The following is a 15,163-nucleotide window of genomic DNA, read 5'->3' as shown; positions in this document are numbered from 1 at the left end:
CTTTTTCTTCTCTTTCATCTCTTTCACGCGATCAGATGTTTTTTGCATTAATGCCATCCACGGTGACAATTTACACGGGTATGAGGAAAGAGTGATGAAGCAACGAGACCAACGTTCGTTATTTATATCCCCATAGTGACACACATTCACACACATACAGTTCAAGCTGCTGCCACCACACTGCCATCCAAGCAAACCGAGTCTGACAGCATAGCTGGTGCCTGGCATGCATCCCTGCACACACACAAACACAAAGGCTAGCCTTTATCGCAGGGTCGACTCTCATAGTTTAAAGCTTCAGTAAACTACTGCTAGCATACTTCATCCTCACTACCCATCCACCCATCTAAATCCACGCTGCAGCTAAATCTGTCCCTCTGGCAACATGTGGCCGTGACCCCCTCTTCCAGCCCCTCCAGTCAGACACATAAACGCAAACTGCATAGGCGGTACAATGGAGTGTTAATACACACACTGGAGCAGAAAGGGGCACACATACAAGAATACCGAGGCACATTGCAGGAAGCATCTTTCTGCGAATAAAGGCACAGTAGCACACACATTTCCCTGCTGCTGCCTTTACTTAAGTAGTATTTTGATTCGTAATGGAATGTTTTTACATTTTGTTTGCTGCTTAAACTAAAATAAGGGATGAGACTTTGTCCAGCATTGGTCAATATACACAGAGAAGTACATAACCAGTGATGTGGGGGTTATGTCAGGGTTGCTTCAGTGTTCGCACACTGGCGTTCCCACTCCCTTCTACCATACCATGACAGACTAACTAATCGAATAGTCCCTTTTTAAAGCCGCGCCACTAGATATATTTGCATGTGTGTGTGTTTCAGCATATATCCTGTGCACCTCTGTGCTTCTACATGTTTTCTTGTGTGTGTTTATTTACACTTGTTTGTGAAATTACTTGTGTGTGTGTGTGTGTGTAGGCAGCCAAATGGATGGAAATGTTGTTTATGCAGTTTTATGCAAGGCAATTATGTTGACTTAATTGGGTTTGTTTATGTGGAGAGTGTGCCACCTCCAGTCATGTATTACTGCTACTGCGTGTGGACAGTCACATCACACACACAAAAATACACACGCACTTCTCTACATACTTCTCTAAGCAGCACGCTTTCTACTGCTGATTGAATAAATGGAAGTGCTTCCACCATAGTATCGGACTTATGGTATATTCATTGTGAATATTATCATTTTTAAAACAGTACAAATAATGTATCAATGGATCAGGTATTTATTTATTCTTCTCCTGTAAAGACAAATCATATAGTGTGTTTGTTTAAAACAAGTACAGACAGTCATCACTTATATATTTCCCATCTTTGCTAGCACTGAATGTCACTTGCATTATGTTGGAGCATTAAATTATCCACCTGATCCACATAAACATGATGCTTATTAAAAAAACAAACCAGTCCCCCCCGCGTCTGTTACTCTCCTCACTGCCTCAGGTCTGAATCCAAAGATAAAAGGTTAATTTGCCATCTCTCTCCTTCCTCTGGGCCAAATCAATCCACCATAGTCTCTGTCTGCCGTTGTCCTAATCAGTCCCTCAACTTGGTATTGGATTTCAATGGAACAGGCGCAGCCCAAAGACCCGCACAACCACCTAATCAATGATCCTCAAATGGGTCTGGTTTTCTATAGGGGATCGCTCTGGTTTTATTGCTTACACAAGGAAGTGGCACAGGGTCCAATGACTTGTTATGTCCTCTGGAAGTGCATTTGTCATTTAGCTAATAGTGAATCACAAAGAACTTCATGTATAGTGATTGTACTGACTTGGTGTGTCTGTAAATGCAACATTTGGCATAAGACGCTTTCACCTTAGTCGTTTGAAGCTCAAGAAACAAAGCCAGGGCAGCCTCAGTCAAAATGAAACACTTTCTGAACCCCGTAACTTTTGTGACACTAAAAGAAATGCATAGAGAAAGACAAAAATGGTCCTTCAGAGTTTTATTGTTACAAAGGTTCCTACTGTTTCCTTCCATTTCTGAAGAAAGCAGATAGGTAGAAAATATAAATCCATTTTCCACTGACCTCGCTTTCACGCAAAGAAGGGAATTTAATTCATGCAAAACAATTTTCTTTCAGTGTGACAGCTTTTGTGACAAAGGACAGTATTGTACCACTGTAACCCTGTTGGTTTCATGTGGATGTCTAAATCTTCATGTCTTGACTTCGTGTTGCTTTGCAGGGTCAGCCATTGCACCACAGAGCTCTGGGAACGGACCAGATGGAGCCCACCCGCCAATCACCCGCTCACCTATGGCTCAGGAGAGAGGTGTGTGTGCACAGAAGTAGAAGTTTATGCTTTGTAGAGTGGAAAACTGCGTGCATGCGTGCGATGATGTCATTCTTTTTATTTGAATTAAATTGAATGAAAATGACATTTCCTTAGACATGTACGCTCTGTAGGTATGCAACAAATAGTTTCCATTAGAAATCCCCATTGTTCATTACACTGTGATAAACAGATGCTTTGTACTGAAAAGTGCTTGTCTGAAATGGAAACAGTGAGTTTCTTTACATTCCATACTCGTGAGCAGTGCATGAAGATTAGAGACCATAATAAAAAGAAACCAGACATGGTATGTTAGCAAAGCTCAGAGCATAGCATTAGTTATGGTTGTAATGAGGGATTTTCTGAGGGGATGCAAAGACTTTGAGGACAAGATGTTAGCACACAGATGTAAACAAAGAATTGAACTAGAATGGCTTAAAGCAACATTTTCTGTTGTTCCTGATTGAGTTCATTCAGATTTACCACCAACTTCACTGCTTTCATTTTGCCTTGCATTCTTGACAACACCAGTATGTTTAAAACTTTTATGAACACACACTAAATCAAATGGCAGATGGGGTGGTATATGCTGAGCAGGTGTTCACATACAGACAGACACAATAGCACATTTAGGTCATGGGCTAGTATCGTGTGGTAAAAATGTAACAGTAAACATTCACTCAACGTATCCTGGACGTTGTTCAATTTAGAGTATGTATTCTTTTGATAGAGCCATTTTAGTTTTGGCCACTACTTGTTGCCGAACACTTGCAACATGAATGTTAACCCACAAGCCAAATGTGTGCCAGCCAAACGTGAAATTGTTTCCAGCAATTATGGCCACTTCTCGACCTTCACTAAAAACAGCAGAATTACCTATTTAAAGAAATCAGCATCCACACAACATTGCAAAAAAAAACAAAAAAAAAACTGAAAGACTGTGATAGAACCTTAATGGAATGACTGTGATGCTCCCTCTATATCACCCACCAAAGAGCAGTTAAGTCAGAGAGAGACAGAGGGAATGGATAGATGAAGACAGAGAGAGAGAGAGCGAGGCACTGTAAAAGGTTATTTCCCAACATGATGAAATCAAGCTGGAGATTTAATGCCGCTTTCTAATGCCTGTAAACCTCGAGCCCTCCCCAGCCCAGTCCAGGAAAACACAGTGCTGGTTAACAGGGCTGGCTGTTGTTTTCGCTGATTTTTTAGCTAGGATTAACCCCCCCCCTCCAGCACACATACCCCACTTTGCTCAAGTGCCTGCCTCCCTAAGAGCCTCTCTCCACTCTTCATTTCCATAAATTCACTGAATGTCCCTTTTGTCCACCACTTTCTCTCGCGTGCTCCGCCGGCTGCCTGTTGTTGTTGTCCGGCTGAGAGCTTCATTGGCTTTGCCAGAAAGAGAGAAAGGTTTATGTGTGTGTGAAGAGGGAAAGGGAATGAAGCAGAGAGAGAGAAATCCTTGAATGTGTTATTTGCTTTTAGCACTGTCTGCACAATGTTCCTCTCCCCATCCATTTTCCAGGCAATTTAAAGTGCGGTATTACACACTGTATTTTTTTTTCTTCTCCTCTTCCAGAATCCCCTTACCCTAATGGAAGCAAAACATTACAATAATGTCCTCGCTCCTTAAACCCAGCACTCGCAGCCTAAGCACTTTCAGGCCCCAATCGCTCTTTCCCTCCCACACACACTTTCTCTTTTTCTGCTTCTCTTTCTGTCTTGGCCTCCGTCTCTTTCCCATACACACAAACGCGCGCTCACATCGAGCGTTTATTACTTTTTTCTCTGTTATCTCCCCCCACACAGAGAGAAACACAAATATATACACACACAGACATGCACACAAACATCTGAGTGGATACACACATAGCATTTTTAAACTTTTATCTCCTACCTCTCCTGTCTTCACTTTTTCTCTTGCTCTCGTAGCAGAAACAAGGAATTACACAAGTGTCAACTTGCACTTTCCAGCACAGTTGTTTCCCTAAACCCCAAACTCACTAAAGAGTCGGTATGTGCACACTCATACAACAAGGCAGATAGCTATCAAAGTTTACAGTCCAGCAGACCCAATCCATTTACACCTAATCTGCAATACTGAATTCCCCCCAACACACACACACACACACACACACACACACACACACACACACACACACACACACACACACATTTCCACACCCACACACCCTTTCTTTTTCCTTCAATGGCCATCCAGCGACCTTTCTCCATTCGTGGTGGATTGGGAGACCTTTCTGTGGGTTTTAAAAGCGAACAGGGCGGCTTGAAAGAGTGAAGCCCAGGCGAGGATTGCTCCAAATGTCAATTTGAATGGTGGAGGCGAATTTGGGCCTGAGAGGCTTTGACACGTCTATTGACAGAACGGCTTAGAATAACACAGTAGCCGTGGTCAAATCATCGGCTTATTCTGTGGAGAGTGAAGCACATGATTTCACATATACACATAGCCTCAGTTTTTGCAGCTACATATATCTTTCAGGCCAGGTATACACTTGACTTGTGCTTTTGCCAGTGATAAGGTTCACTACATGTTGGATCGGTGTGTGTTTGTTTGTACTTTGGGTTCCTTTTACATGTCAGCCTGTCCTTTTTGTGTACGTTGTCTAATACCCTGTCCATGCTGTGTTACTCACCAATCTGTATCTACGAGTAACAAGAGCCACTGCCAATCTAAAAGATAATGGCTTTCATTAAAAGGAAGGGTCTCTTGAATAGATATCCCAGTTTGTTGAGCTTGAACATGATCGCACTCACTCTTGCTTTATTGTTCAGTCAATGTTTGATTTCACTGAGTAAGTACACGCACTACTAAAGGTTATAGACAATTTATGAGCATTAATAAGTGTTAATAAGTGGCATTGCTTTTTTGTCATCTTGTGTGTTTCAGGGTTTATGGCCAACATGCAAAGGAACCAGGCTGGCTCACAGTTTGCCTCTCCACAGTCCGGGCCTCCTATATCCCCGCACCCTTCTCCAGGGGGACCACTGTATCCTGGGATGAGTCCCTACTCCCAGAGCAGCCCTACAGGCCCTTATGGACCTCAGGGATCACAATATGGACACCAAGGTTGGAGATTGTGTGCCTAAAAGGGCGTCATAACAAACATTACTATAAGCACATTAAAACTTGCTAGAATCAGGACTATACAAGCACTAGTTGGAAACTATGGCTCCCTGAGTTTTTACTCCTCTCTGGTATTGTGTTATAGTAGCTATCTGAGATAACAAGCTTGCTAACTACACACATATACAATAAGTTTGCGATTGATTTTACATTTTAACCATAATCTTCTGTCTCAAACATCTTCAAAGCATTTCCCCTTTTGTTGAACAGTTTATAGTCCAACACAGGAGGGTTGGATAAAACTGCACAAAGCTACAACACAGCTAACAAAATATGTGCGTTTCTTTCATTTTGAACCCATGAGATGCTATTTCTCATTGTGTTTACTGAAGTGTTAGCTCAGAGCAGCCAAGCCAGTAATCTACTGAAAACTTAAAGGCTGATCCTGTGCTTTGCCTTTGTAATTTGACCAAAATGTCAGTCAAGCCCAATTTTTATTGTATTCTTCCAAACAGGAATTACCATTATCTCGGGGTCCTTACAAGAAAGTCCTTGAAGCTCCTAAAACAGCTCCTGTCAATCTCAGTCAGCAACAATGGATGTAACTTTCAGGCCACAGTATACGAAAGTGAGAGAATTAGATTTCCCGCAAGCTATCACTCCTTTGCAAGCTTTCAGATGAATTATTAATCAGAAAAACCTCCCTGTGTTGACTTCCTGTGTTAACTTCTACCTGACATCAGATTTGTTCAGCAGCTTCTGCTTTCAGACTAGTCTTATTGGAGGGATGAGTACTTTGTGTGACATTCATTCAGAGGCCTTTAGCCTGTGATGGGAAAGCCACATTTGTCTTTTTTGATGGCTGTTGGCCTCTGTCTCACAGTCGAACTGGGCCTTGACATCAGTGTCACTGGTTTCAAAGAGCATTTGCTAATGAGTATTACTGATTTTGAAAGACATACCCATCCTGTCTTTCAGTTTCTGTCTCCAACCCTATCCTCTTCCACAACACACGCAGACACAGTCTTCTATGTGTGTGTTGGGTCCTATTGCAGGACCCACTGGGGTTTTTGACAGTGTTACTCTCACAATATTCAAGAGACACTTGAACCTGCACAGACCTTTTGGCCCTTCTCATGATAAGATTATGAGGTAGCTGAAGACCGACATGACTCCATTAATGCTCCAATCCTGTACTCTGTACTACGTTTCAGTGCTCTAATATTAGCCACACAGAGAGGCAGCCAGTGTGTAGAAGTCTATAGCTTTAAAAATATGTTTTTCACAATGTAGCATAAACAGTATTAGGACTATTGCTAGACATCCTTCAAATAAATGTATTTAAGTGTTTATGTGTATATACAGTATATGCAAAGATGTATAAAAGGCCAAAGTAAAGCTTCAGATATGAGTAAATTCACAGATTAGCTGTAAAAGTACTCCAAGTATATCAGCAGCAAGCTAACTAATCATATCCAGTAAGTACATTTTAAACCCAGCTAACCTCACTGCTAATTCAGTCCGTCACTAAGCTAGTTTGAAAACCATTTGGTTCAAGTCCTCGGTGTGATCATTGTGGAAATAACTTATCCACATCTCTCTGTTCCTGGAAAATGATTGTGATAATGCCCCCTGAGCAACAGCCTTTGATTCAGTTTCCTATGTACAGTATTTAGACCTATTTAATGAGCTATTTGATAAATCAGTCACATCAACTTCAGTCCAAGTTTTTTTTTTCCCTTTTTTGATACTTGAGAAAAAAACTACTTGGAAAGAAAACTAGTCACAGATTTCAGGAAATTGGGAAAAAAGTTTGGATCACTCTCTATAATTAAGCAGTCTCCGCTCGCTTGTTTTCTCCAACGTACAACTCCCGGCCATCAAACAAATGTTGACATCTGCTGTTGTACTTCGTTTTCTGCCTTTGGCGACACACCAGACGAAACATTATGGTATTTTTTGGTAAATGTGTGTTTTAATGTGTCACCTTGATAAATGCGCCCATCCGTGCGTGTGTTTTCCCAAAATTGCGGCCTCTCCCTCGCATTTGTTAATGTTGATTAATAGCCCTAATGCATTTGGTATTTGGTCTCCCTTCTCCGCCCACTCTTATCTCTTAATGTGACTTTGGCTGGGCTGACAGCCCAGTAAGCAGAGAGAAGAAGAGAAATAAAGTAAGCAGAGAGCGACAGCAAGGCGGACTAGCCTGGAAAAGTGCTGGAGGCAGTGTGAAATCTCACTCGAATGACAGGAGAGATGTTCCCGTCAGAAACAGCTCAGGCCTGCTGTCTTCTCATCATATACATATACAGTGTATAAAAGTATTTATGTGTACTACCATTCAAAGGTAATACGCTTAAATCAGACTGCATTAGTATTATGGAATAGTTTTACACAACAGTGCAGCAAATAACTAAATCAAGAATATATGGATGTAGGGTGTACATGTACCATTTTACTCAACTATTTACCTATACAGACATAATCTCAGACATAATCAGACAACACATCACCTTCTAATTCCAATTATCTGACATTTGACAAAGTCCACTGTTACTTTTCAAAATTGTCAAAGGAATTAAAAACTCAGACCTGTATCGTTCTTATACAGAGGTTTTTAATACACCAACATACACTTCTCAAAAATGTCAAAAAAGACTTAACATTACTCAAAACACAGCACACTACTGCACATTACACCAGTACCTTCAGCATCGGAAACCATGTACATACGCTCCAAGACTTAGTCAGAGCTCCAGTTCTTGGAGGGACTGTCAGAGGCCTGTGTTGAGTGAACAGGGCAGACAGCTGCTGGTCATTGTTCCTAATGACACTTCCATCTGCTTCTCTTCCCACAGTAACAAATGAGTTAGCCATTAGCCAACACAGAGACATTCCCCAAGTTGCTGAACTCTCCTCTGTTTTCCTTGGCTTGTCTGACCTGGGAGAACTAAATTTTTGGGCCATGTTGTTGTGTCTCTGTGTGTATAAGGCATGTAATACACAATATTCAGCAGTTCTTACCACACAGGCCAACACTAAGAGTCTGTAGCTCGCCAAAGAACAAATAAACTGTCTGGTGTTGTGTAACTTAAAAGACTACAGCACTGCTCTTTTATCAGGGGCAAACAACTGTGATGTATCTTTTGTAATCGACTACATAAACTCCATCCAACATACACTAATGGTGATACACTAGACTGCAGGAGAAAATGGCTTCTGCAAACAATACTTAGTTATTAGTACTTGTACTTGTAGTGAAGTGAAAATCTTATATTAAATAATCCTGTTTTCTAAATTGCAACCAGAGTTTTTCTTACCAAGTTATGTACAGCTAAACCTTGACAAAGCTTTTTTCTATTGCTGTTTTCCCACCATCTAAATAAGAGCTCTTACAGGGAGTGGACTCCAAGTATTTTCCAAAAATATTTGAGCTGCTAAATTCTTATGACTGTCCTTTAAAAGGCCTCTCAAAGTTAAACTGATCTCTTACTGTGTTGATATCAGGATCTCCTCAGGACTCAAATGACTCCAACAGCTGTTTTTAAGACGTGCAGATGTTACAGAGCTAGTGTGTTGAGAACAGTGCACACAGACTGTCAAGGGAGGAGGCTATCATGCCATTACAGGAAAAAGATTTGGAGTCTGTCTCGGCTCTGCTCTCTCTCCCACCCATTGCGTAGCTCCCTTCATCACACTCCCCTCCTCGAGGGGTTCAGCACTCCGCTAGTAATGACTATGCTTCAGACAGCACTTTTAAACCTTGGTGCCTTGCCGGAGCCGTGGTGTAATTTGGCCAAAAAAAAGCCATGACTCAAGCCAGCGCCCGAGGGAGGGAGTGGAGTTTTTCGGAGAAAATTGACAATGTGTGGAGATCGGCAGCCCCAAGGCACACCCCAGCCCTGCTTAGGCTCAGACACCCTGCCGGGGAAGGTGCTGAGGTGGCTGGGAAAGGATGTGGATGCCTCAGGCAAAAGAAGACGCTGCAGAAAAACTGTGCATCCTAGCAAATCATACATGTGTACTGCAGTCTTAAGCCCATATAAAACCTGTAAAGAATGTTCTACAGTATGTCAAAGATTTCTATTGACGTTGACAGTTGTGAACTGACCTGCCTAATTTTAAGATGCTAAAAACAGATATAGAGGAGATGACATATTATAGCACCTTTGATGAGGTTTAGAAAATGTAACTCCTGACTAAGATGGAACGAAATGCGCACCAGAATGTCTTATTCTTGGCCATACACTATGCGTCTTTTTTGCCCGCCTCCCCACCCGAAACCACCTTCCCCACAACCCCCACCACACTCACCTAAAAAGTAAAAGAGTAAAATGCTGTTATTCATTTCTTTTATTTATGTTCGGCCACATGTGGATATGGAAAGCTTGCTCACATTCACTCCTGTCCTTGGCAGCTCAATGGTGCATTAGTGCACCATCATACCTTACTCTTCCATAGCTGGGAGAATGACCGCTTCGGCTGTTAGCATTAGTCTTGTCTGCTGAGGAAGCAGTAGACGATAATCTGCTTGGTCACACTCCAGCTCTCCCGCGGGACTGCAAGGATTAAACCCAGCTCGGAATATAGCGTCCACCGAATGCGTGATCATGCCGGGAATTTCCATGTAATTGTGAACGAAGCACCATGAGCTCTCCTTCTCCTCCCCTCCTTTGCGCTAAAAATACCACCAAGACTCCCCAAAGGCACCAAGTGCCTGAGAAGCAGGCAGGAAACCAAGACTGAGCCACAAGGACACAAGAAGGGACAAACAAGAAATTATATCCTCCTTGTCCTCTTTTACTTTTCTTTCCTTGATTGGTTTCCAGAGTTATATCCATACAGCATGCAAAGTACTGTAGGTGAAGTAGACTGCATGCATTTCTATGCATACTGTATATTGTAAGTATACACAATTGTTTCTACTTCCCTCTTTGAAATGGCATTTCTCCCCACTTAGTTTAAGCAATAAAGAGATATTAAAGTCTGGTTGTAGCCACCAACTTATAACTCATCAAGCCCTGATATGAAGCAATTCTCAAGGCTAAGAACAGACATATATCTTTGTATTCACTTCCCTGTGGCAGTTATCTGACACATAGCAGTTAACAAAACATTTTAAAAACTAATTTTAACAGTTGTATTCACCTTGGTGATAATAGCCTAAATATATCATGTGACCATGTTGCCAGTGACTCACATTGAGGTCCCAAGTTTTTTTCCCAAGGTTCTTTAACAGGTTGCAGCAGAGGACCTTTTTATTCCTATACCATCTACATTGGCTTTTACAGTGTCTTTGTCCTGCAGGTCTCGAAATACATTTACTGTGAACTGCAAGTAATTCATGATCTCTGCTCAGATTTGTAATTTTAATACCATATGAAGTCATATCTCCAATTATAGTCAAAGCAGCAGTGCTGTGGATTCCTACAGTGTATCTAGATTAGCATATTTAGTGTATTTTGTGTTATGCTTGTTATGTGTAGTTGGATACATTATCTATAGTTATATTTTGGCTTTGACCTCAACAGCGATCCAACATCATCATCTAATGTAATCCCAGTGACACTCCAGGAGCCTTAGAAAGCATGAATGGCATTTATGAAAACACCTAGAATTTCAAGGTTGAGCTATCAGTCATTTAAAAAAAAGTGGGTTAGTGCACTATCTGTCCTTGAAGAAGTACTCTGGCACAGCACCAATCCTTCAGGAAGTGAATCATTATTGTCAAGATGGAGCAAGACTCATAGGAACGCTTAGCATTAACAGAGTCCCACAGCTACTCTGTCTTTCCTTTATCAGCCAAGGCAAACATTGCCCACAACTAGAACATTTTGAATATTAGCACATTAAGACGGATAAGTTGTCTCAATCCTGTGTGTCAACCAAATGAAATGTTTTTCAACACAAGCCACTTCAGTTAGATTTTGGCTTTGCATCTCACCCCCAAGTAAAGTTGAAAACAGTTTTATGGAAACTTCCAGACACTCACTCCCACTTTTAGGTCTTTTGGCTTATTTGCCAAAATAGAAAAAAAATGCAGATTGTCCAAATGGGCCTGTGTGATATAAACAACTCCCTGGGAGGTGTGCTGGAGCCTCAGTCTGTCACAAGGGCCAAAAACCACAAAGTGTCCGCCCAGGCTATTGAGAATGCATGGCAGACAGCCATGACATGGGGCTCAACAGCTGTCCAGAGAGGGCTGAGAGAGGTCACTGACTGGAGCCTTGTTCATCTGCAGCAAACCATCTACCCAAGCTGAGAGGAAGGAGGCTGCAGGGCACTGTTCCCAGATTTTCCACAGCATTGTAGGCAGTCACTTATGAATGGAAGAAACACGGAAATGTCTTTCACTGGTCTCAGAAGTATTATGTATGCATTCACACAGACAAGCAGATGGACACACACACACACACTGTGCACCATATGTATCCTCCTGTGTTCGTTAGCAGACATCCTTTCTTCCTGAACGCTCCCCTATTATAGCCCCAAAACCCTTGACAGGTGTCAGCCGTACTCAGCTTACCGACTCACCAAAGCCTCCCCAGAAATAATCCGCTTCTTCTTTTCCCATCTCCCACAGTAGATTTCATCACAATTTCTGGACAAATTCAACTGGAGCTGCTGACTTTTATGGGAAAGAGTTTTATTTTGATTCAATATAAATCCTATCTCGGGGGTTTGGGGGCAGACGTTGGTTTCCCCTCCCTTTCCGTCTGTCTGCCTTTTCCTCTCTTTCTGCCCCCACTCTCTGCTGATTCCTCCTGCTCTCTCCCTCGGTTGGACTTGCAGTCTTATGTCATGTGGAAAGTGTCTTCACTGAAGCAGCTCGAGGACACTGTGAAGCCATTTCCATTTTCGGAGTCGCATTTTCTCCCCATGTGCAATATTGTCATTCAACTTTCTCTCGTTTGAGCGTGCGGAAAAGCCTTCAGGTTTTAAAGGGACTTGATCCCCTTTTCCAGACATATTCTCAGAGGATTAAGCAGTGAGGCCCAACTAAAGCACCCTTAATCAAATCAAAATAAATAGCCCCCTTCACAATGGAGGATGCCACATTTTCCATTTCTTTTTTGCAGGGGATTTGTCCCAGGGAGGGGATATTACACTGGAAAAGGCAAAGTGCCTGCACAGGGAACACAATGTGTTGTGCTCTGCGTGTGTGTAGAGCACTTGCGTGTTCTGAAGGTGTGGTGTGGTTGTGGCGTGCCTGAATGTATGTACATGTTGTCTTTGACGGCATGGTGATTCTCTTTCAGCTCCTATTCCAGCTGGTGTTGGAATAGAGCTGGGTTTTAGAGCCAAAATGGAGGGGTTTAAGTGTGCCTTAGGAAAGCTTCTGGCATTGCGGCCGTGTGGCACTCCAGGGCAGCAAGAAAGCATTTACTGCAGATTAGAGCTCCTCTCAAGTGTTACACAAAGTCAGCCTTAAGCTTGGCAATTGTTCCCAGGGCTATCCACCAACCTGCAGCTCTGAAAAATGTCACCAGGACACACCCCATATTGTATTTTCTCCATCCACTGGAGGTTGTTGAGGTTGTGAATCAGAGTTCTGTACTTTACATTCACCATTCCTCATCTGTCACAGAATAATTTTCATGATGGATGAAATTGTTCTGTCACTGTTGTGAGTATAAAGGTATCAGCTGACAAGCAGTTGATAAACACTCCATTTCTCTCAAATGAAATGTTACATAGCACCCCACAGTATTTCACAGGAGCCATTTTGTGTCATTTTTATAAGCAATCTATCAAATTCAAGAGGGAAGTTAAATGTGACAACAAGCAATGTTTTACTTTTTGAATGACATTGTGTGTGTAATACTAGCATTTTCAATAATTGGAGACATTTATCAGCATTTTCTCGTCATTGTCATCCAGGTAACTACCCTCGGCCTTCCAGCTATGGTGGGAATGCCAGTACCAGCTACAGTGGCCCCAGTATAACCAACAGTCTGGGGATGAATGCCAGCAGCCCCATGCATGGACAGGGTCCTGGCCAGCCCTTACCCGCAGGAAGAAGCCATGGCCCAGGCAGCCAGAACAGGGTGTACCTGCCCATGGCTCCCAGCTCTCCCAGCATGCCCCAGACAGCTGGGCCAGGGATGGGTCCACCTTCTTTGGGTAGTTCGAACCGCAAGGCGCACGAGACAGCAGCGGCTGCCATGCCTGGATCTGCCTCAACACACAACAGGTAACAGCAGACGGCCCAGGAGGTAATGTCTCTATAGGAAATAACCCATAAACACATTTTTCTGTTTTGCTTTGAGTGACACACACATTCATTGCAGCTTTGTCTAACTATGCCATAATGGTACTGAAAGAGAAAGAAAGAGGAATAGTGTAAGCATGTTACATTACTATGCTAAATTAGTGGCCAGCAAGCATATGAGTGTTCGACCTCCACCTGCCTGATGAGTGGATTCTCTCTGCAGGTCATGAAAGGTGTGTTGAAAAGCACAGCAGAGGGTTTCTGTAAAGAATTAGCAGTTTTTCCAGGTCTTTTCAGATGTGCAGCCCAGAGTTTGATCCCTCATTCCATGTTTCTATGAGCCATTTGCCGAACTATCCTTATTTTCACACATTTCATATAGTGCCTGACATTTTGATAGCTGGCACTATACACAAAGTGCCATTTGTTGCAGAAAGAGAGATATTGGCTTGTGTGGAGACTCTATAGGTTGAATACCACACTGTCAAAACAAAAAGAGAAGAAAAGGCCAACCACAGCTTTTACTGTGAAACAGCAGAGGCAGAGGTGACATCAGGCATGTTATCACAAATACAAAGCAGATTGACGCTATAAAGGTAAATGAGTTAAGGGATATAATATTTCCATCAGGGATGCAGAGCTTTGAATATATGAGCGTTTGTAGCATTGTTGCAGCTGTTGTGGGATTGTTTAGGCAATAAGCTTTTGCTGAGCCCTGCTGGGGAAACATGACATCTTCAGAGAGCAAGGGTGGATTTCCTCCAATCAGCACATGCTTTGACTAATGGTGCATCATGGGAGCAGTCTTGCCAACATTCTACTCGCTCAAGTGGCAGGTTAACATTTATCAGTGCTCATTCCTATTCCTGAAGCGCCAGTGATGGTTTTCAGATGAAATTTCTCTTTCTGTTGGGGGTTCGTTGATGCCGATCTGCAGGCGGCTTCCATATGCAAGGTGCCCAGCCCAGATGCAGCCACCCCAACCCACCTCCATCCACTGGCCCTCACCCAACTCTGCCTCCACCTGTCCACCATGTTCACCTCCACCCAGACCTCATCACACACCCATCCTGTCACCCTTGCATTTAACACATCATAGGTAGGTCCACCACGCTTATAACGTGTGTGTGTGTGTGTGTGTGTGTGTGTGTGTGTTTGTGTGTGTGTGTGTGTGTGTGTCTTTAAATATTGTAGCACCATGTGACAACATGTGTTTGTATGTCACATTAATGAACCGAATATATTTTTCAGCCTAAACAGAACTGAGTGATCATGATGATATTTTTCCCCAGCTCTATCTGAAAGCAAAACAAGAGGAGTCATCATTGTTATGGTTCATTGTAATTGCCATTGTCACCTTCGTCATTGTCACTGTAGTCATCGTTATCATCCCTGGCGTGTCTTAGTCACTCTCAAAGTAAACAGAAGTCGTGTAACACACAGGCTCACTCGCCAAGTTTCGTATTGTTGCGTGCGCTGTACGTGTGATTAATTACATTCAGTGACATACATCAGGCACCCAGTGCTGTTCACACACACTTAACTGACACCCAGCAAT

At 42.6% G+C, this 15,163-nt stretch overlaps 1 protein-coding gene across 5 annotated transcripts in view; it reads left to right on the top strand.

Annotated features, from left to right (window-relative positions):
- Positions 1-15,163, top strand: part of LOC113158695 (AT-rich interactive domain-containing protein 1B-like) — a 150,483-nt gene that overhangs the window by 114,201 nt on the left and 21,119 nt on the right. For 3 of the 5 annotated variants that reach the window (XM_026354785.1, XM_026354783.1, XM_026354784.1), the window contains exons 6-9: positions 2,216-2,302; positions 5,217-5,396; positions 13,275-13,587; positions 14,543-14,704. In XM_026354785.1, coding sequence (XP_026210570.1) covers positions 2,216-2,302; positions 5,217-5,396; positions 13,275-13,587; positions 14,543-14,704 — 742 coding nt within the window. The remainder of the gene's footprint in view (positions 1-2,215; positions 2,303-5,216; positions 5,397-13,274; positions 13,588-14,542; positions 14,705-15,163) is intronic. The other 2 variants (XM_026354786.1, XM_026354787.1) reach the window with 1 other exon arrangement.

Source organism: Anabas testudineus, chromosome 12 (assembly GCF_900324465.2).
Source record: "Anabas testudineus chromosome 12, fAnaTes1.2, whole genome shotgun sequence".
NCBI classification, from domain to species: Eukaryota; Metazoa; Chordata; class Actinopteri; order Anabantiformes; family Anabantidae; genus Anabas; species Anabas testudineus.
Note: the sequence above shows the minus strand (reverse complement) of the source record. Positions and strands in the feature narration are given on the sequence as shown.